The sequence below is a fragment of the Rhipicephalus sanguineus genome, chromosome 1, assembly GCF_013339695.2.
Source record: "Rhipicephalus sanguineus isolate Rsan-2018 chromosome 1, BIME_Rsan_1.4, whole genome shotgun sequence".
NCBI lineage: Eukaryota > Metazoa > Arthropoda > Arachnida > Ixodida > Ixodidae > Rhipicephalus > Rhipicephalus sanguineus.
In genome coordinates this window covers 66443779-66467364 of record NC_051176.1, presented here as the reverse complement: position 1 = coordinate 66467364, position 23586 = coordinate 66443779, and the positions used below count along the sequence as shown (strand labels likewise).

The following is a 23586-nucleotide window of genomic DNA, read 5'->3' as shown; positions in this document are numbered from 1 at the left end:
GGTGAAAATGTGAATAAGTACAGCATGAACACTTTATCAGATTTGGTGAGATTCAAGCATAAGCTTTTTACTGTAGCAGTCATTTCATACAAGATGACGAAGTTTCTTGTGCTGCTCTAAAAATGGCTCTGTCCTTGCTTTTTGTTGCAACTTTTCTTTAGAGGACTAGAAGTAATAGCATTGCAACAACAACAAAAACAAACAGACTAAAAAATGCTAATTTCGCTTGAACTGGTTGAACGCTCACGAGCATGAATTACCAGCACTCCGCGCATTTTGTCACCATGGGTCCACAAATCATGTCAAGTTTCATGGCGCGCACTAGATGAGTCTTTAGTGCTGCTACCACGTGGGTCTCTCGCTACCGGCAGCCACCCGATGTGCGGATGCGGCATGCGATGGCTTCGTTGAATGCATAATGCAATGCAAATTTGCTTGTCTAAATAAATAAATTAGTTGCTAATGGGGGTAACACAGGAGCAGGTTGCATTCGTTCTGGCTGCTTGCGGAAGCCTAAGATGTCCTAAACTGGGTTCCGTGAACCCAGTTTGAGGACCCACGCGCTAGAGCATCGCAGAGACGCGTCGCATGCAGGAAGGTAGTGACGCCACGTTGATGGAACAAGGTACTCGCCCACGGCAAACGCGCGCTTAGGTGACCACACGCAGCAGCGTCGACCCGAAAACAGCAGCGACCGAGCGACACGCTACGCACCACAAAGAACCTGAGAGTCAATTCCGTTACGCATGCCACTCAGTAGTTTTCGCTAAGCGACAGTAGCACCAGAACACACAGCCTAGCGATTAGAAGCAGCATGCTCGGGGCACGGCAGCACATTTTTGCGGGGTCACGCATATTTACAACAGTCCAGAGGAGATTATGGCGGTACCATGGGCGCCTTCATTAGAAAGATGTATAGAAGAAACACGCCTGGGCGCGTCTATGTGTTCTGCGAATGTTTCATTTTCTTGGTATCCCTGGTGCAGCTTGGAAAATCATGTTGTTAACTCAGCCTTTTTTCCCCACTGAAGCTGACGTGGGCAACAAAATTTTTGCTTTTGAGGCTGTTTTGGAGCAGCTTCGCGCAGGAAAACAGAATCGTATCAAAAATGCGCAATATGCGCAGCTGTCTCACCCCTGTATTAGCAAATGTTCTAACAATATTCAAATTACACTGAAAGCCTGGAAAGCACACAGAACACCAATTTATAAGAGACAACATGGTTATTTTTTCATATCTTTCTCGGCTTTGTATAGAAAGCAATGTGCTCAAACTTCAAACTTGAATCGAAGAAGACAGGTAACTTACTTGGTGACCAGTGAGCCTGTGAAGAACAGGTGCAGGCGATGCTTGAGATGGCACCCAGAGTAGCACTTCCCGGTAAACTGTTCCCACTACAGCAATCAGTTGCTTCCAGGAAGCACCAACCAATTGTGCAGTATATCTTGAGTGCAGCCTACTGTCAAGGAAAGTGGACTGCTGCTGGCATAATACAGCAGATATTCGTTAATACGTACTGGCAGGAACGTGGAATAACTATACTCTAAATGCACTGACTGGCAACTACAAATCTGCATCTGTTTACACATGGCCACGCCAAAAGCAGTTAAGTAACGCCAGGCCACTTAGAATAGCTGTGCCCATGCACTTTGATAATTATGCCAATGACGCTTGGCAATTAAACACAATTTAGGCTCCTTCACATGACTGTGCAACAAAGGACTGGCAATAACATGCAAGCTTTTGTAACTTTCATGTGGAAAGTGCTGTAGTAGAATGGCAGTATTTAGAGCAATTGTGAAAAAAAACTCAAGGGTTATTAAAGGGACCAACAATTGCCCAGAACATGAAATGAGATGATCTCCACTGATGGAAAGATTGTCCGTCGCATTGATTCAAACCAACCCTCTTTTTACAGCGAAAGCTGTTATGAGATCATTTCACCGGCCGTTTTTGGCGCCGTAGTTGTCCGCCGTCGCGGGTGTCCGTAACCAGTATCGCTCGAAATAAGAAAAAAACGAAATAAGAAAAAAATGCCAGGATGGAACGAGGTTCGAACCAGGGCCCTCTGCGTGGGAGCCCAGCATTCAACCTCTGAGCCATGCCGGTGCTTGAAAGTGCTTTGCAAAAAGGTCCTATACAGGCTTCATGCTGGGAAGGAACCACATTAGCATATGCAATATAGCGTGGTAGAAGAGTAAAATAAGCACTAAGCGTCTCACAACGCGAATTCTGTAACCAGGCGTCACACAATGCGAATTGCGCAACGAGTAGGTTGTTCAATGCTTCCAACCCATTACAAAGGGCTCTGCCATAATTCTTCATCGTCATCAGGCACAGCATCAACAAAGTGCGCATAATGCCTTACATGCGTTTAGCAGGTACCACGGCTCTCCGTAGAATGACGAAAAATGGCAGAGTGTCTGCTGCTCTAACTTCTCAAAAATTACAATGACTTATAGCATAGTGGGTTCCTCGCAAGTGCACTTGTATTGGTTGCCAAGGAAGGCCATAAGCGCATGATCCATTTCCTCGGGGTCTCAGTAAAATTACAATGATTTATAGCGTAGTGGGTTCCTCGCAAGTGCACTTGTATTGGTTGCCAAGGAAGCCCATAAGCGCATGATCCATTTCCTCAGGGTCTCAATAAAGTTCTTCGCCCCCCCCCCCGTCTCTCTCTCACATCAACGTTGTTATACAGCATGACGGGAAAGGGAAATAGCGAGTGGGCGTCACCCAATACAAATTATATAACTGGTGGGCTGTTTAAAGCTTCCAACCCATTACAAAGGGCTGAGCCATAATTCTTCATCGTCATCAGTCGTCGCGTCAACAAAGTGCGCATAATGCCTTACGGACGTGTAGCTGGTGCCTCGCTTCTCCGCAGAATGATGAATAATGGCTTAGCAGGTGCTTCCCAACTTCACAAAAATTGTGATTTATGGCGTAGTGGGTACCTTGCTAGTGTACTTATATTAGTAGCCCCAAGAGAGCTTACAACGGGCTCTAGAAACGCCGCTCTTCCAGCTTTCGCTGTGACTGTGCTGCGGTTTCAGCGCAGGCCTGGCATTTTTTTCGTGAGAGGTGGATTTATATTTTTATCTCTTAATTGAAAGTCGCGAAAAATGACCTGTGGCACCTCTGGCGGCAAAAACATGAACGATCCGATGAACCTGGCCATGTGGCCATTGATTGCTGTCCACGGTCGACGATTCGTTTGTTAGTATTGAAACATTGTTCGTTTCTCTATATTAAAAAGTATTACTCCATAAAAATGTACATATAGGCCTGCGTTAGTAGTATGCATTAAAGTGGCACTGCCTTCGCGTGACGTAATGATCCCATGCTCGTCAGCACGTCTTGAGCAACTTTTCAGCGTGCTCATGCAACCATGCATGCAGTTTCCAGGTCGCTAAGATTTTGGAGCGACATAGTTTTGCTACCGACACTTCGTCTCAGAAATGATGCACGCTGCTACTCAGCGCGGCCGCGTATATGCGTAGTGACGTTTTCGATGACTTGCCTTGTGCATCAAGAGAATAACGACGCCGGGACAAGCCACCCATGACACAGGCGCAGGCAACCTTGGGCACATGAGCATATAACGCAGTACAGATACAGGGAAGGTGTATAATGCCACATCATCTCATTGTAACAGCTTGTTATTTTCAAAACTAGTTGAAAAGCTATAAATAAAGGTGGTTAAGCATAGTTACAGGAACTCCTGTGAAAGCAGAACAACGATAGCTTTCACAAATCGCGAGAAGCGCTGGCGGCATCGCTATCAATTCTTAGCGTTGCTAAGGCAAGGTACACCCGTCGGCAAAATAAGTCGTGATGTGCGAGCGACGACCGCAATCAGATAGAACTGCATCGCCGCGCCATCTGACGTCGAAAGTGCGCATGTGCGTCCTTTCAATTTTGCAGCCATATCTTTTTACTCACTTGCAGCGGACCAAGTGATTAAATGTAGCGTTTTGCGCTAGGCGTCGCTTTCTCTCTTCAATCCGTGACGCGCTCAGTTCGACAGGGGCATGGTGGCGGTGAAGTGTACGTGGCTCGCTTCACAGACAACGAAGAGCAGCCAAACTTTTCGTTTAATGTGCTTGTGTTAAAAGCTCCTTTTGTAGAAATTCCGGTGTGGTTGTCTACGTAAGCGGCGTTGGTAGTGCGAGAAAAATCAGCACGTTCTGCGTGGCAAAAGTGTGTTCAATATTAGGCGAAGAGGCTTTCTTTTCCTCACGGCACGCCGAGGCTAATTATGGAGAAGGCGATGCCAACTAGGCCCGATCATGCTATCGTGTTCTACTCTTGGAGGCGAAGCTCAAACGTCCTTCTCGTTTTATCGTGGTTCGAAGAGCTCACACAGAGTACAGAGAAGCAGGGAATTTCTACTCATTGATAAACACGCTGTATTCTTTTGAGATGTCGCTCTGCCTTTTTGAGTTCATCACTGCTGCCACGTGTTTTTGTAACATTCTGCAGCCACGCGGAACGCGTTGTGATTTACATGCTTTCTATACACTCGCCGATTACAGCGAGCGTTTTTTTCTTCTTTTTTTTCTAGTCGATTCGCGTATTTGGTTACATGTGTAAATTGAGCTGCCTGCGTCTTGTTATATTATGTTAATAAACTAAAGCATTCTTTCGGCTCAACGGCTTTTCAATTTCAGTGCCCTCGTTAGTGTTTCAGTATCACATGGTACGCTTCAACTAAAACGAACGTGCAGAGAAGAGAAGTTATGATGTGAGTGGCACTGGTTTCACAGTGAGACAGGATACGCTGTCTCTTTAATCAGGGCATAGCGAGCCGCGTACACTTCACCACCACCTTGCCCCCGTCGAATTGAGCGTGTCAAGGATTGAAAAAAAAAAAAGCGACGCCTGGCGCAAAACGCTACATGCAAGTGAGTAAAAAGATATGGCTGCGAGATTGAAAGGACGCGCACGCGCACTGTCCGCGTCAGATGGCGCGGCGATGCAGTTTTACCGGATTGCGGTCGTCGCTCATGCGTCCCGACTAATTTTGCCGACAGGTGTACATCCGTGTTTAGAGCCTTTCAGATAGAAAAATACTGCTTGTAAAATAACTATGTGCTTTTGGGATTGACTACTGCAGCTACAAACACTGCGAAGGGTGAGCTTCCTGTCGCGCCGTAAAAAAATGTGTCGAGAAAAATCAGTTGTCTGTCCCTTTAGGACTTTCCAAGGCCATAACAAAGAATTTCCATGAAGTTGATTGTCAAAAAAGACAACACCACCTTTTACTGTACACAAGCGAAAACAGGCACATTTTTCACAATCAACAGCAAACTAAAAAAGTTTCCGCGGCTTCTTTCTCAGCTCATTTTTCTTTATTGTAGGTTTCATTGCACTACATTGTCTGCAGGTTTCAACATCTATTTTGCTGGTTTGCTTAAACTGATTCACCTCACAATCTGCGAATGAACGCGCACAGACACAAAGAGGCCCACTTTGAAAAAGTAGACTCAAGATTAAGTTCTCGAAGCTTTACCTTCAACTTGTACACCGTTTCTGCATGCTCTGGAGTATTTTATTTTGTCATTTTTCTTAACCTGTTGAATTTCACAATCAAGGTGATGTCACTTGTAGCTTCTGCCCACTCAGCATGGTTGTTGGCACAGGCTGTTAAATCAGCAATTCTTCCTTCCAGCTTCCTGTCCTTATTCTTGATACCGTGTATCTCTTCTTCAAAGTGGCTGCTGCTTGCATACTTGTTTTTTTTTATAACCTCCAATAGGCCCAAGGGTTGTGTGTGGCTGAGAAAGACCTATGAAACTCCTTCATTATTCCAACATTTGGGGCACCACCAGCCTTGTTTACTGCAGAGCAAATGATTAGCTGTGACACATACATGATCATCCACTAAATTTTTCGACACAGACCTGATGGCTGACACTGAAGCCTCTTTCAGTAGTTGCCTGCTCGTGATGCAAAACAAGAAAGAGTTGGACAGCTTTCCACGGGATGGATGACATGCAGAAGCATGCATAATTGGGCTGGTTGGTCCATACTTGCTGGGGAAACAGTGTGACAAACAAGACATTAGAAGAGAGGGGACAAACCACAGCCCAGACTAAAAACCAAGTATTTCCTTCAAGCAGCATATAAGTACACCTCTTGCATCAGAACAGGGAGAAGGAAGGGTACATGCATGGTAAAATGTTTTTTTATTCAGATTATGAACGTCATTCTGAGGTTCCAGGTCATCGTCTCATCTCAGTGCGAGCCCGTTAAGCTCTTGGCTCCTGTGCAAATTATTTAATACCCTTGTATATTTTGTACATAAATGTTGCATTAACTCACTGTCGCCTCGATCGCTTCGTCTATCAGCTCTGCGAAGAAGTGGCAGCAGGCCGAGATATCCGATACCCAACAGCACACAAGGAATGAACAATGTGCCTAAAATTTCACACAAATTTCACCAGCAGCAAATTTTGCAAAGCAGGAAGTCATCCACAAGATGTCGACATTATTAAACCGCTGTAAAAATGTCATTTTCACAGTGTTTAATAAAACAGTTCTTCTGCTGCCTAACCCACTGGCACTTCAGATGGCTGGGTTTCTGCAACTTGTCACCATCAATGTCAATTATCTGAGTTGAGAGCATCCATACATGTTGTTGTGGTTGCTGTTAAGTACTGTCGAGTCACTGGCTACACCTGGTGGCACTATGAGTACAGGTCTGCCAATGAGTCCTATTAAATACAAGATCTTGAGTTCTTCCAGACGTTTCGATTTCACCGCCAGAATGCCACCTAACGATCGTGCGCATGGCCAGCCTCGTCTTCTTTTGCCTTCACTATGGCCAATAGATATTTCTGCTCCACAGAACTGGTACATCGCACGACATAGCCAAAATAAGAAAGCTTTAGTTCCGTTATCTCTGCTTAGAAAGAACATTCAGGATTGATCTTTCTTATGACCAAGATATCTGTGTTCATTTCACAGTCCATGAGATTCTCAAAACACCAGCGCCACAGCTCATAGCATAATTGGAGATTTAAAAAACCATACAGAAACATATGACAGATGGCAGCAACACAATAAGGATGGCTGTTTGCTGAGGCACAATTTTTTTAATGGAGACTCAGTGTCGTGTGAAGTACAAACCTCACTTTGACCCATCCATGCCTCCAAGGTGTGACAAGGTGCATTTTGCGGCCCCTTATGAAAAAAAATTTTGAAAGAGCACACGAATAGGAAGGAGAAAATACACTTCCAGAAAGATACAATGGATAGCACGATCACTTCAGAGCTTGAAAACTTCATGTTAGTGCTAACAAACGGGTGCAGAGAGTGCTAAATGTCTCGGTACGTTACTAGCCCCACAGGTCAGAAACGCAAGAATGTACCGGTCTGGTGGTGCTGCTGAAAGGGTAAGCGAATGGTGGAAGAGCATTGATCTCAGGGTGCCCATAATAATGGCACCCTGAGACGGTAGTCATCAACTCTAAAGTGAGAGCAATGGCTTCCATCTGATGGGCTCCTTGCAATGAGTCAATTAACAGGCTTCAGCTAACACTGATTGGCTGAACAACCAGGCGTTCTACAGCCTACTTGGTCAGAGTTCCACAAATGAAAGTAAGGAGACCTGCTAGTGCTGCAGCAAGAGGATACAGTAAGCAGTAGTCACTGCAGGAAGTGACTGCGAGCGTCTGCTTGGCCTGCCAGTCCCAGTGGGCGACACGGTTGTGGCCAAGGCAGAGGGCCAGCGTCATGAAATTGGTGCCAGGGACGAGCGGACCCGCCTCTGGTTGCAGCCATGCCACATCCCAGATCCAATCGTCAAACATCACGGGCTGCAGAATAACCTTGAACCTGCACACACAAGGGGCTCATCTTCCTGGTTGGACCCCTACAGGGCCGACAATAGTGAGGTTACGACAACAGTTTCACTTGGCTGAGAGGGCACTGACAACATCAGCCACACTGATATGCAGCGATTTAATCTAGTAAACTTTAAAGGGCCAGTAAACAACCCCGATGTCCAAAAATTGTAATGAAAAGAAATATGCGCACTTTTGCTATGTGAACATGCTGCCGCAAGAATTTTGCGAGTACGTGCTATAATAAGGAAGTTACAGGGGTTAGAACATCCGTTTCAGCTGGTTTCAAATTTTCGCGCGGCCTCACCACCCTTCTCCGCCACATGGAGGGAAAGGCGTAGCCCGTCGTCGTGACTCCGCCCACTTCGGCAACGTGACACGACGTCAACAATTGACGTCATGGGCGAGCTCGATCAGTCGCAATGCACTTCCGCTTGCTGTGGCTCCTGGTTGTTTATTGTTTATATTGTAGCACGTGCTCCGTAACTTGACGGGCAGTTTTCGGCTCTTCACTATTTTTAAACCTTTGTGACAGTTCACAATACAGCAGGAATGCGTGCTTGCTTTCCGAGAGGTCGAAGGGGCGCGAGAGAAAAGCCTGGAGAACCCCGCTTGCCGCGCGAGCAAGCGCGACCCGTCCGAGCTACCAGAGATTCCCCTCTCCCCGCTCGATTTGCAGCCGGCAACTGAACAACGCTTTGCCTCATGTCGAAGGCGAAGTACGTGCAAGTGCAGGTGCTATGCAGTGCGAGGAATATACGCGCGTCAACTGCGTGGCCGAAACCGCATCACCGCAGGGCCAAAAAACAAGGCGCAGTTTCGTAGCGGTGGGTGGGAACAGGAACTGACGTTAACTTGACAACTGTTTGTTGAGACCTGGTTTAGACCAATCGACGAGCTCAGTGCTACGTCAACTCGGCGATCGCCGAGTTGACGTCACTGCGCGTACGAGGAGGATTGGTCAGGCGTAGGAAAGAAGCGCGGGAATTGTTTTTCGAAATGAAGGGTCTGCGCGGCGCGCAGCGCTGTAATATTCGGAAAACGTGATCGCCGCGGTCTACTGTACGGATTAGCTAGCTTGTTTGGCGGGTGTAAAAAAAAGGTCGGAGCCTGTTTACGGGCCCTTTAAGGATGAGGCCAGATTGTTTTTACAAAGCTACCTCCTAAAGCAGCAAATAAAAAGTGAAGACAAATGAGGATCATTACTTCACCACTTAAGCGAAATCTTCGACAAGATTGGCTCATTCTGACTTCAAAGTACGCTTACAAGGCGCACTTTGAACACACAAAAAAACACGCAAAAAAATGAGTGGAACGCACAAAAAGTTCGACACTCGGCATCATGGCTACGAGAGGCACTGACTAACAGCGCTGACTAACAATTGCAGGTTTGCATGCACATAAATACCCGATAAAGTGGCCGGGGGGATGACCGCCGCCATAGTGCAATTGGTAGACAATCGGGCACACTACCCGAAGGTTGCAGAATCAGTCCCTGCCATTGACAAGTTCACTTTTCGTCCCCTTTACTTTCTTCACATTTATATCATAATTACTACAATACAGTTAAAATGGTACAATTAACATCCCCTATAGGTTCGTTACCTTCATTATCTGCTGGTTTTCATTAAAGGGGTACTGACACAAAATTTCGCGGCCAAGATAGCGGCGGCGCACGTGTTTAAAGTTTTGTGTTTGGCGACACTGCTGTCCCGTTTCCTGTTTGAATGGACTTCTTGATGCATACCGTGAGGAAATGCGTCACAGTTCTGTGTGCTGATGTGGTCAAGTGTTGCACACGCTAGGTGGTGATAGCTGCACCCAGTGGCTTGTCGTTTTCGGAGCTCTCTCAAACCGAAACTGAGACTGGTCGGTAATGAGGAGCCTATAATTAATTATCTGTCGCACGCGTAAGCAACTGATGAGCCGTGTTATGACGAACAGGCCCCAAGCAACACATTGCAGCAAAAAAATTCAAGGCCATAATTTTTGTGTCAGTGTCCCTTTAACGTTGCGTCCACCTTTGAAAGCAGGCGTGATGTTGCCTTCTCAGCTGCGAGATATATGAGGTGGCATAGACATCCTACCTTAATTATACTTTCTTGCACATCCATCAGCGCTGCAGCTACGCCATTCCTCTTGCCTATCATAACAATGACATTGTCCGAGCAGAAGGCTATGCAGTTTGCAACAGGAATATCAAAGGACGACAGCGCAATTGTGACCAATTTCCCAATGTTATGCCCACTTGCTTAACCTTGCAGAGTATTAAGCAGAGCAACGCGATCTCAAATAGGGCCGTATCCTGCCCATAATATGTCACGACACGATAACATAAAGATGGGCCTCGATATCATCGCTGCCGTCTGCTGCGACAGCAAAAACTGTGTTTAATCGCAGTCAAAACACATTACTGGTAGTGAATTGCCATTTCACCAACAATAGCAGTTTTTTTCAGCCATGCAGAAGCATACCGTTTCCCAATGTCCGAAGTAGGAGACATCTTGCGGAGCAGGGCCCCACATGTTCGGCAGCACACAACAGAAGAATATGTTTTGAAGAGCGAAAACTTGACGATGTAACACATCAACGAAAACCAAGGTAAGACAGGAAGGACGCTCGACTTGCAACTGAGTTAGATAGGAATTAAAATTAACCCGTTGACAATGACCGCGCATGTACCGGAACCAGCAAAAATCTTGTAAACAAGCACTCCGTGCATACAACATTGTCACACTGTCCTTTGCTCAAGAAATGGCTCAGTTGCTGTTTTTATTGGCTTTGAAGGTGGCTGGCATTCTGCAATCAAATGTGGGCAACTATATCCGACTTGCCTCCATATGAAATGCCGAAGTCACAACCACAAGCAGTACAGTGTGCGTGATGGTTGCACTTCTGTGACTATAAATGTAACCAAGTTCACTGGTGTATTGCTTTAAAAATACTTGAAGGTAATTTTTCTGCTCATGCTCTTTGTGTAAAGCCATGACTGATACCAGGCCTTCGCAGCCCTGATGTGGCCACAAAGTGGCTAGCAGGGCTCCCACCAAGCCTCTCACTGAGAACGACAGAGGGTTAAGTTAGTCTAGTACTGCAGTAAAAAGCCGGAACACAGCATTCGCTCGCTGAATCAGACTACAGCCGCCAGGGCACTGCACAGCCCCGCAAGTGTAAATAGTGGCGCTGCGGTCTTATAATGGCTTAGAGTGGCCAAACAAACAATGCAAATAGGGCTTCCCTACTACTTTGACATTATGCTATGCGCCATGAGCTCCCAAAGATCCTGGATCAGATTGGGTTGGATTTTTTCAATGTGGCCAGATAATGAGCAGGAACTGCAATTTCTGGGAGATTTTCCTACCAACCGTACAACCGTAAGAAATGGTTAAAATCCAGTAGTCTCCCGGAAAATCCGGGAGACTTGGCAGCTATGATGTGTGCACCAGACGAGGCATGCCTGCTTTGTCCCCTCTGCAGTAAGCCAGAAACACTGCCCCACACTCATCAAGAAGGCTCACTACGCTTTTTGGCAGTTGGCCAATGCCGCCCTTCAACAGCTGCCTGACCCTTAACTGCTAGGCTGTGGTACAATGGGGAGGCCATTGGCCTTTAATGCTAGCTGCGCTTTCACTTCCTTCAGGAGTGAGGTTGCAGCCACCATCTATCCCCCATAATGTAGTTCTTAATATCGCTAAGGCATAAACCAGCCAAGAAGATGACGGACAAGGGAGAGAAGTGACACACACAATGAATGAACACACACTTCTCTCCCTCGTCAATCGTCTTCTTGACTGGTTTATGCCTTAGCATCACGTACCAAATGACCCAGACTTCGACCTTCTTGATATCGTTGAAACAGAGGACTTGTCTCTCTTCTTTCACCAAAAGGAGGAACAGTGTGTGCTGCCGACATCATCACCATCATAGTCCGCACGGGTCTGCAGCACACGACCAGGCATGCGCAAGGAGCTGTGCTGGGCAGAAGCAGCAGTCAGCATCTGTCTGCAGTTAAGTAAAGCTCATTCACTGTGTTTGTCCCGCTTGGTGTCAGTCTCTGAGACTGACACCATGCTGCCAGGAAGGCTGGCTGTCTGGCTCCAAAGCCACGACCCCAAGTCTAGGGTACTTAACACCATTTAACTACGTTTGCACACCACTGGTATCATCCATACTGCGCAAGCACTGTGGAGTGGCTTAAACAAATCCAGCGCGATGTGCTTACCAACTGTCGACCAAGTTGAATATGAGCAAAAGGGACTCACACCACAGATGATGAAGGAGACACCTCAGCAGTCATAACAGTCAGGAAACGAGAGCCAAACACAGCACATGTTGCAACAGACTTGCCCACTGCATCAGAAACAAAAGACTAAAATTAGCATATTACTAACTTGTATAAAGCTGCTTTGCATAAAATCTTTTCTCCAGGTAACATTCCTTATTCTGGCTAGTTTGACCCTGACAATTCCAATGTTGCAGTTCAGCAAAACAGAACATTACGACCAAACATATCAAAGTGACACCATGTCAGGAATTCAGATTATTATTTTTTTATTGCGATAGCAATTATATGGACAGTCTCAGCTGGTTTTTGCTGTCGCCGTCGCCGCCGTCATGCTGCGTATATGTATAAGTATATATATATATATATATATATATATATATATATATATATATATATATATATATATATATATAAAAGTCCCAAAGAAAAATAATTCCGAAAAAAGCTTCCGAAGCGCAGAATCGAACCAGCGACCTCTCAGTCCGCAGCGCATGGCGCTAACCACTACGCCACCAAAGGCAGATCCTTCAGGTAGCTAACGACGAGCGTTATATACACACCCTTTACCGCAGTACTCAGAGACGGCAGGCGCTTATAAGCATTTCTTCATTACCAGCGAGATGGCGCGAGGAGCGTGACGGGCGCACTTAAAGGCGTCGGCCAGCTCGCTCGCTTCTAATACTTGCGCTTCCGCTGTCTGCTCGCGCGGTAGTAGTTGCCAGGTAACACCATTGCTCTTCGCCCTACAGGGCGTGGTCGCCATCGTGCGCTTATCTCGAGGAAAGAAGGGGGGGTGGAGCGGGGTGTTGTATGTCTTGTGCTTTCCCCGCAATGTCCACGCTGAAGTCACAGAGCGTACGAAGGTCACTTTGCTCACTGCAGCGGCTGCGTTTGCGAAAGGAGCATGCTGTCCAAATAGAAATAAGCAACAATTGTGACAGTTAGTTCGCACTCGTCCTGTGTGTACCTGTTCGTTCGTTTCGTGCGTCCTGCTTTAATTTTGAGCAGTGCGCTTCAAGTGTCAAGCTGTGACGCATGATAGTTCGCGCTCGCCCTGCGTGTGTTCTTTTCGTGCGTCCTTTGCGCTTGAGCGTTGCGCTGGAAATTTCGAGCTGCTTTCCGTTCTTCGCATTACATCCAATTTGTTGCTATTGCATTCATTGCTTCGCCGTTGCGGTGAAACTGTGACTTTTTTTTTTACATTTTGAGAAGCAATTTCTTCTTGCAGGAATAATTAAGAATATTGTGAATACTTGGTGCCAAATGTTTCCCCTTCAATAAAGCACACATCCACTAAAGGCATCAATGATAGGCCCAAAGCATGTACAGCATGTTAAAACAGGAAATGCATAACAAGATCATTTTTCATTTCAGACCCTACTGAAGCGAACTTGTCGGCTACACCAAACGATGCACCTTGTCACAGTGCCAACTATATAGTGTTGATGGCCCATTACAAGTCTTAACTGAATGGAATTTTGTCACAGTCCCATACATTGCCATGAATGGCACTGGCTAACACTCCCAAGGCCAGGTCTAGTACACATAGAATACCCAAGAAAGTGATAGGGATGATGGCCCCCATGGCAGCTAAATCACCCCACATGTGACGCAGAAAATGTGGCCCAGTAAAACTTGTTGCTGGGCTTGTTGGTACGCGCTAACTGATGTTAAAAATACGTACCAATAACAATGCAAGGAAGTTGTGAAAAAAACATGGCTGATCCCTCTGTCATAGGAATCGGTACAACACGAAAGCAAAACGTGTCTTCACAGACGTATTTGAACGTTTGTTGTGCATTCTTTCGCCCCAAGCGCGAAGGAATGAATGCTACAGCAACAAATTGTAATGTCTCGCGAATAACGGCAAGCAGCTCGAAACTTGCAATGCGCTGCTCAAGCAGAAAGGATGCACGGAACGAACATACACAGGATGAGCGCGAACTGTCAGAGTTGTAACTTATTTCTGTGTGAGCAGCGGGCTCCTTTCGCAAAAGCGGCCACTGCAATGAGCAAGGTGACCTTCATGCTCTCAACGCAAACTTGCGGTGAGAGCACAAGACATAAAAACCACCGTGATCACGAAATAAGCGTGCGCATGAGCGACCACGCCCTGTAGAGGCGCGCGCTAATCCGCATGGGGCGACGACCTTTAAAGCGCGCTCTTAGAGCCCTTCGCGCCATCTCACTAGTGCTAACGAAAACACACTGATGTACCACCGATCTCTGAGTACCGCCACCGGCAAATGGTGTATATAAATTGGTCGCCGTTAACGTTGCAAAGGAACGTGCCGTCTGTGGCCGAATCATTTCGCGCCGCGCGCTGCAGAGCGAGGGGTCGTAAGTTCAACTCCCGGTGACGGAACTTTTTCTTCTAGGTTTTTTCTTTGCCATTTGTTGGTCTTTATATTTTACGTCATATCCGTGACGGAAATACGTTAGTGGAGCCGTGATGGACCTCGGCATAAGACACTTTCGTGTTAAAAAAGGGGCACCCTTTCCATTCTCATCTTCCTCCCCTGGTTGTTGCATGTCTTTTTCCCACCAGCCAGAAGGTGTGGGGTTTGACTTCGACCAGTAGCAAGCAGTAGCAAGCCATTTTTTTTCCAATTCCCTTTTCCTCATCGGCAGACATTAACAAGTTATCAAAGAGAACAGTTAATTTCCCCTCCGCATTCCTTGGCTCCATGTGAGTATATTAGGGACACCGAAAGCTTACTGCCTTGGGGAGCCCAAAAAGCTTTACAAGAGTGCCTAGACACTCCTTCCGCCTCAACGGGCATCGTCATCCAGTCACACCACTGGTTCCACTTTAGATCACCGCAAAAGCGCTAGGGCTTACCAATGCGTATGCCATGCACATTGCTGGTGGTGAATGCTGTCTGGAATCCCACCTGGTTCAACGTCTCCAGGCAGTAGGCATACACTCGGTCACCTTCCCCTGTGCCCAAACAATCAGAAACAATAGCAACCATTTGCAGAGATAGTGTAGATCCTCAGTGCTACTCAGGCTTTATCTTACTGCTGCAATTACAGGTGTGACGATGATAAGTGTCTGGCATGGCATATGGCCATCTATAGTCAAATACATAACAGCTACCACTGCGAAAAATATTTATATGAAAAAGAACTTCAGCAATGAAATGTAATGAAACCTCTGGCTGCTGATCCTCCTCTCTTACTAACTCAAGATGCTGTCGCCACAGCCTAAGAAACAAACCTGCAACCTCATACGAGTGCCTCTTGCGGTTGTCACCATTTGGGTAGCTAAAACTTTCTTGCATTAAATTTTGAAGGGCCTTGAGCAGCCCTTAAAGCATCTGCATTCATTTAGAAACAGTTTACTTTGTGCATTATACAGGACCTGAAAAGCTGTCAAACAGGTTGACAAGAATCTCGCACACCTTAATATAAATGGAGACCAGTCCTAGTGCATTAACAAATAAACTATACTAGTGTTTCTACAGGTTTCAAAGGCCAAAATTGAAGGGTTTTCAAGGAATTTCCAGTCCCTGTTGACAGTTTTTAAGAATGTAAAGCAGCATTCCAAGTATAAATTTCTTGCTTAACAAGTTTCCAAAACACTACGATTAGTCTTATTGCACTTAATTTACAAAAACTACATTAGACATGTCCAGTCTAGATCACAATTAGTCCTCAACACACACAAAACATCTCTTTATCAGCTAGCTAATATTCTTCAGTTCTCCCACATTACTTTTTACAGTCTTTGGCAAACTGCTTAGTTTCACTATGAAGCTGATGTCATACAACACTTTCACTGTTTCTGAGTAGTAATCTGCTGAACAGTCAAAAGGGCAACGACTGTTTCGAGTTCTTTGTTTTTTCTTCTTCCGCATGTTGACAACATGGTGCTTGAATACTTATTTGACTGCCTAGAGCCCTCCTGTTTTGGAGCTTTGGTACAAATCGAATTAAAGTTGAATTAGATTCATGGCGGTACGGCCAGCCGCTCTGCGAATATCCACCACCTATGTAGTCAACATCTTTGTACACAAAAAAAAGAGCAACAGGCATTATGTAGGAGCCAATCACTGAGCGCCAGCAACACACCAGTTTTAATCAGAGCTTCCTACTTTTGATATCTGGCTTACACATAAAAATTTTTAAATAGTGTGGCTGCATGAGGACAAAGGATATTTATTAAGCTGCTGATAACGTTAGCAGATATCAAGCGAGCATCAGTAGGTTCACCTCGTGCACCACTCGCAAGAAAGAGAGACAGAGGTGAAAAAAGAAAATTCACCAACAATTACAATACTGCCTAATGCGAATTCTGAGCACAGCTTCATGTTGGGGCAACGCCAACTGTGTTTGAAGTTTTGGCTTTCCACAGTCGTAGCAATGTAACCTTCGTTACATATTGCCACAGAAACTGCTTGTGCTCGAGTGCTACGCACACCACTCTGTGCATTGCAGGCGTCGTGAACCAAGCGAAACGCTGAATGCCCCATTATGACAAGCGAAGCCAGCCGCAGTGCATGCGCCAGCCCTGCACACGCACGAGATCGGACCGAGGGGCCAGCGCAGGTGATGGAGAAGAAAGCGAGGTTAGTGGCCAGTGGCTCATGATATCGACAGACTCCGCGTTTGCTCTCTTTCATCCTCATTCACTCTATTACTTATGCTGACACCAATGGTGACGCCGCTCAATGCAGGAACGGACCTTAGAGCTGCGCTCTAAAACGCCAGGCCTGCGTGGAACATGCAGCACAGTCCCAGCAAAAGCTGGAAGAGCGGCCTTTCTAGAGCCCGTTCTAAACTCCCTTAGGGCAACTAATACAAGTACACATGCAAGGTATCCACTACGCCATAAATCATAATATTTGTGAAGTAGGGAAGCACCCACTGCACCATTATTCATCTTTCTGCGAATAAGTGAGGTACCCGCTACACATCTGTAAGGTATTATGTGCACTTTGTTGATGCTGCATGTGGCTGATGAAGAATTATGGTTGAACACATTGTAGTGGGTGGGAAGCTTTAAACCACACACTCGTTGCACAATTAGCATTGTGTGATGCCTGGTTGTTATTTTGCTCTTCTGACACACTATATTACATAGGTTAACGTGATTCCTTGCCCGACACGATGCCTGTACAGGGTCTTTTTGCAAGTGAGTTTCAAGCATCAGCGTGGCTATGTGGTAGAATACTTGACTGCCACGCAGGGGGCCCGGGTTCAAATCCCATTCGATCTTGGATATTTTTTTCGTTTTATTTTCATGTCTATCGGTTATGCCAACACCGCTCGGTGGAATGGGCCCCTAATTGCTGCGCTCTAAAAAAAAAAGCAGCATGTGCTGGAAGTGGTCCCTATTCACCAGGTCAATACAGAGAAAGAAAGTGGGAGAGGGCAGATCAACAGGAGGGAAAACGAAACGTAATAATAATTGTTGGGTCTTAATGTCCCAAAACCACAATATGATTATGAGCAACGCCATGGTGGAGGGCTCCAGAAATTTTGACCACCTGGGTTCCTCTAATGTGCACCTAAATACAAGCACACGGGCCTCTAGCATTTTGCCTCTAGTGAAATGGGAAATGAAACGAATAATGGCATAAGGCATAAATAAGGCAGAGTAAACGTGAGAAGCGAGCCATCATGGAGCACCAATAAGTCTCTCTGGTTCTGTTTGTGGTGCAATTTTGAGTTCCACACAAGCCATACAAAGCAGAAAATGTGCCCTCATTCTAGTGTGTTACATCTAAAATGGGGAGTGCATCAAATTAACACTTACCTACGATAGAGAGCAAGTCAGAGAGGCAGTATTAGAAAACATTTGTTACGAAATTCAAGGGTAATCAAAGAAAAAAGCCATTCTAGGACAAGAGCCTTGAAAATGAATTTCTCAATTTCAAGGGTTTCAGCAACATGCACATACTATCCAATACATCTCATCTCAAATAGCAAAATTCTTACTTTTTATGGCATAGTGTATTTTGTGTATATAAGCTAAACAGATTCTTTGAATGACAGTTTAAGCGTACAGAAATGGTACTATAACTCACTGTTTAGAAATGTTCTAATTTACACATAGTGTCTGAACACCAGCAGAACCTCACTGGAAAACAGCATTGCACTATGTTATAAAAAAAATAATGAACGACAAATAAGAAATCCGACCTTCACCAGTAATGATGGCATAAAAAAACCTAGCGCAGAAGTTAGCTTGTATGGCTAACTTCTGCACTAGGAGGAGGGGGAGGGGGGGGGGGGGCAAGGAGGTGGTCAATCCGAACTGTACAGTAAGGTACGCAAAATAACTCTGTCACTGTTGTGATCAAAACTTGGAAGTTTTTATATGGGGTTCAATCCAGCAGCTGCAACATGCCTACACCAATGCTGGCCATTGCAGCCAGATTTAGACGGGTTAAAAATGGAAGAACACTCGTGTATTTAAAGGGATACTGAACAAAAACAGCAAAAAATGACGAAAAAATCAAAATTCTACTCGGAAGACGCGACTGTTCCAATAAACTAAGCTTATTTCACATATTTTTGAACAGTTGGCTGTATTTTTTGGAGGACTGTGAGCATGCATGGAGCTGCACTTTGACGGCCGTGACGTCAAGCATGCCCGCGGTGGAAACACGGTGCACGTTTTCCTGTCCTCTTACTTCCCTTTCTCCACCTCTCTTTTACATCCCACTCTCCCCTTTCCACAAAGGCGCTGACACGTGCCCCACTGAGGAGCATTATTTGCTGCCAGCACAGTTTGTACTGGTTCTAGTAACCGAAGTGAGAGCAAAGCGGGTTGAGGGACACAGGCAACGGTTGCCATGGTTGATATGCCCATTTGCGGGGATGTTAAACATTACCTCCTCTAGTTCCCGGCGCCACCGCTAGATGCGGCAATTTGAGAAAAACTCATTAAATTCATTATTTTCCTCTAGTTTCTGCATGAAAACAAGGTTGTGTTAACCAATTTCAGCATCCAAGCTTTCTATTGGGCTGAAAATCTCGGTGGCGAAAGCTTTTTTTCAGTACCCCTATTTAGGTGCACGTTGTAACCCAAGGTAGTCGAAATTAACTCGGAATCCTCTGCTACGGTGTGTCTCGCAATCATATCATGGTTTTAGTATGTAAAATCCCACAAATTATAATTACATGTCCAGAACAAAATGAAGCTGCTAACATAATCTATGAGACGGGGGGGGGGGGGAGGCGAAGGTTCATCACAGCGCCCCTCCCCCCCCTACGAAGTCAATGTACGAGGCAGATTTTGCCCCCCCTCCCCCGCTTAGGTGACTAGGGGGGTCAATGTATGGGGCAGATTTTGCACACCCGCCTCTTAGGTGACTAGGGGGGGCTGCCGCCCCCCCGCGCACGCCTATGTTTATCAATACTTTAGATCGTCTTTTAGATGTATTTACTAACCCTTGGTTGAAATGAACAGGTGATTTCACACTACTTACTTGCCTCTTGTTCCAAAGGAGAATGATGCCCACTATTCAGGCCATTTGTAGTTTAGGATATACTTTTTTTTAACGAGTGCTGGAGCAGTTTGCCTGGCGGTATGCCTAGCATGCTACTCCAGGTGGGTACAATGAAGCATGAAGTTATACTATACACAATGCCTGACAGATACAGATCACAAATAAAACACACGACAACACTACAACTAAAGTACTTCAATGAGACCGTTATCTGTAAAAAAAAAAATGTTCAAAAGCCTTTTCATAGCCTGAAATGCACAGGCAGTGTTTATCCACAGTTAAAAAAACGTCTCTCAGCTCAAGAGATGGCAGTGCTTGATTAATGATGAGTTCAGACATTACGGCTCTCCTTTCTATATTAAATGGCCCGCAAGAGTAGAGCAAGTCGGTGACATCTTCCCACACATTGCTCCCAGAACGCAGTGGAGACCTTATTCGTTGGATTTTATGCAGATTAGTGCAGGCGACATTTAGACAAATCTGGTGTAAGCATGTGCACCTATTGAGGCCGCATCACATGCAAAACTCGCACATAATATTTTAAGTGCTCATAGGTCCACACTGCCGTTTAATGTCTTTTCTGAACACAGCAAAGAGGCGCGCTCCATGAAATGCAAGACAAAAGAGATGATCCATCGCTCTCAGTGAAAGGTATCGGGAATAGCTCTGTACAGTTTTGTGCTATGCCCATACAGTAAACCCCATGCTGCTATTTAGATAATTAGTTTAGTCATTATTTTTTAGTTTTATTTATTTATACACACCATTTCCACAATGAACTCACACGCATTGTTGACTATATACCTCTTCAATGCATTCTCCAAACTGCTTTCATCTGCTTGGGGCACTGCTTTCAGTCAATAAGATGTGTTCCATATGGGAAAAGTAGCACTGGCTGCTTCCCCCACTATGGGAGTATGAGTGTGCAACTAGAACATGCCGGCATGGATTCCAAGAAAATAGCACAGCATTCTGAGATAACACGCCTGTATGAATGTCCAGCCGCCCAAATCCTTCTAGCGTGTGCGAGTGGAGACCTTTCCTGTGAGTCAGCACCATATGATGGAGCCAAGTTTCAAACAGGGCGAGGGTAAGCGTGTGCCCCCTAAGCGCACTTAGCCGAGGCTGTCGTCTCTTACGCTGTTCCTTCTCAACAATGTCAAACCATGTTAGTGCACATCAGCGAACCATGTTCTTTGGCTTCTCCCGTGAGCGGGGGTGTGTGGCATATCTTTCAATTTTATTTCCTCAATTGTTTGCTGCAACGCTCAACTTTGGAACATAAAATACGAGCAAAACCATTCGCCTGCTAACGCGGCCTGTTCATCTCAAGTGCGCAAATACGGGGCGACGTCCTTAAACGAGTACTGACACGATTTTGAGACGTCGCAAAAGGGACGTTTTTCGTTTCCTTGGTATGCAGAGTCAACGCTCTCCACACACCGGAGTCGGAGAACACGTCTAAAATATTATAATTTGACTTTCAAGTTTTTGTCGCTGAACATCTGCAAGCCAGCCCCACTGCAATGGACGTTATCCCGACGAGTCAACATAGTTCCCCCGAGTTTGCGAGCTCTGCGTCCTGCAAGCAGCCTAAATCGCAGAAATCACTGTCAGGGTCACTGGACGACAATTCATTCATTGTTGTTTATGTGCACCACGAGCAGATGACAGATTTGCCGCTAGTACGTTGCGAGTTTCTGTATCCGTGTGACGTCACACTGCTATGAAACGTCACTGAGAAGCCACCCCCTCGATATAGAAACCGAAAGTGTCTTTTTGAGGTAGCGGTAATTAAAATATATTCGATGCATTCCGAGGCACCACAATACTCGTGTTAGGTTTCTAGACCCCAGTATTTTTATTTAGAGCAACAATCCAAAAATTTTTTTAATTCATGCCGGTACTCCTTTATGAAGGAACAGCCTTGAAGACGATGGCCCAATCTGAGTGCTCTTAACCTCGCCGTGTTAGCAACTTGGCTCCGTTATATGGCACTGAAGCACATAAAAGTCATCGCACGCTAGTTAAAGATTTGGGCGGCGGTACAGTGACGTCCACTCTTAGGGTGAACACGACTCAGCGTGGCCGCTCTCCGCGTAGTACCAGTGCAGCCGGCGCGGCCGCGCATCGAAGCGTAGCGGCGCATGCGCACAGGAACACACGAGATATACTTTCCGTCGTCTGCTATATCACACGAGCGCGCCGCTCCGTAGTAGCCAGGCCAGGCGCCGCTCTTGCTTGGCTGTAATACAGCAAGAGCAGCGCGCTCGTGTCCGCCTGCGCCCCTTTGGTTCCATGCGCTGCCACGCCGGATGATGCTGAGCCGTGTTCACCCTAAGAGTGGACGGCACTGTACATTTGCTTGCGCACAATGCCAAGTTCTCTCCACAGACAAGCTTCTTATAAGCAGCTCGTGTTGCCTGTTAGCTGGACACATGTGCTGCTCTGCTGAAGCAAAACTGCAGCATGTACCCTCTGAGCTGCATGTTACGGCATAGCTGTTGGCACGCAAAACGTCCTGCGTCAGTTGTCCATAGAGGGACTTTGGCAATGAGCATTTGCGCATGCGGCATATCGGGTAGTCCGGTACGACAAATCAAAGGAACTGTATGAAACCATTTCTTGTCAACGTATTTCAGTCCGCTAGAACTTATCACTTGCCAAACGCTGGTAATTTTTTCTCGCTGGCAACCAAGAACACATGGCAGTATTTGCATTTGCTCTGCGAAGTATCGTTCTCGCTTCATTTCTTTCAATCTCTGGCTTCTCATCTCGTAGGCAGCACTCACTGCTACGGTACTGCTGTAAGTAGCATTACGAAATATTCAGCACCGCGCGCATCACCGTAACAAGAAAATCACGGTAACTTTACTCTGCGCAAAAACTCCAAACAGTAAAATTGACTTTTAACTGTATAGTCTTCCCGGAAGTGCTTCGCGCTTGTAGGTGAACATAACATGAAACCAAACGCAAAACAGTAGTTACGTTTGCCGAAACGTAGTACCGACTTTGCTCGATGATGTGAAGCCACCCTACACTCGCTTTATCAGAGTAGTGGAGGGCACAAAACAAACCATTCGGTTTCCGACAGCCAAGCAAGCAACTTGTTCAGCAGCCACAGCACGCGCCAAAGCAACACAGACCGCAAGAGAAAATGAGGACAATCGGCAACAGTTCAGTGTCGCTCGGAACCGGCGATGTGAAGAACCTACCTACGAGTATGAAGTTGCCCCAGAATGTCGCCGCTATAATATGCGTCCTTGACAACAAACACTCCATGGCGACCAAAAATGTTCTCTCCGTAACAAGGATCTTTTGATGAAGCCGTATTTCATGACAGCGAGCAAACTATTGGTACGACAACCGGCAATGTTTTCAAAGCCGCGCACATGGACGAGTCAATAAGAGCGCGGCCATGTCTATTTGCGGCAGGGTTGCCAATACGCGACGGCTCTCGTCAAATCAAGACAGCCATTACAAACTTTAAATTATTTGTGCCTTGACTTTTTGCCTTTAAGATTATTACTTAAATACAGGGTGTCGGAATGGAACGAAAACGAAAAACAATAAAAATATAAAAATATTTTTGACCGGAACGAAAACGTAACCGAAACTTTATCCATTATTTCTTTCCGGAGTGAAACCGAAATTTTTTAAATCGTTTTTCGGTTCACGAGAAAACCTGGCAATCCGGAACAACTGAGGTGATGCAACGTGAGCAATTATGCACATCTCAGAGTACAGTATTATCGCGTACCTCAGGCAGTAATTCCGAAGCAAAGATATGTTGAAATTGTGCGAAAAACGAATACAGTGGCAACCAGAGATGTTTATATTAACGCAAGTGGGCTTTTGCGCGCCTGTCACACAGGCCAGCGTGGAGAGGGCATGGTCGGCACCAAAGTTTGTTACAGCGAAAGCTGTTACGAGATCACAACAGCCGATTTTGGCGCCATAGGTGTCCTCCGCCGCCGGTGTCCGTAACCG

At 45.9% G+C, this 23586-nt stretch overlaps 1 protein-coding gene across 1 annotated transcript in view; it reads right to left on the bottom strand.

Moving 5' to 3' along the window:
- Positions 1 to 23026, bottom strand: part of LOC119392559 (WD repeat-containing protein 6-like) — a 166109-nt gene extending 143083 nt beyond the window's left edge. The window contains 5 exon segments of the mRNA XM_049414593.1: positions 1310 to 1445; positions 7643 to 7843; positions 12114 to 12201; positions 14979 to 15077; positions 22812 to 23026. Coding sequence (XP_049270550.1) covers positions 1310 to 1445; positions 7643 to 7843; positions 12114 to 12201; positions 14979 to 15077; positions 22812 to 22878 — 591 coding nt within the window. The 5' untranslated portion in view covers positions 22879 to 23026.
- Positions 23027 to 23586: the final 560 nt, after the last annotated feature.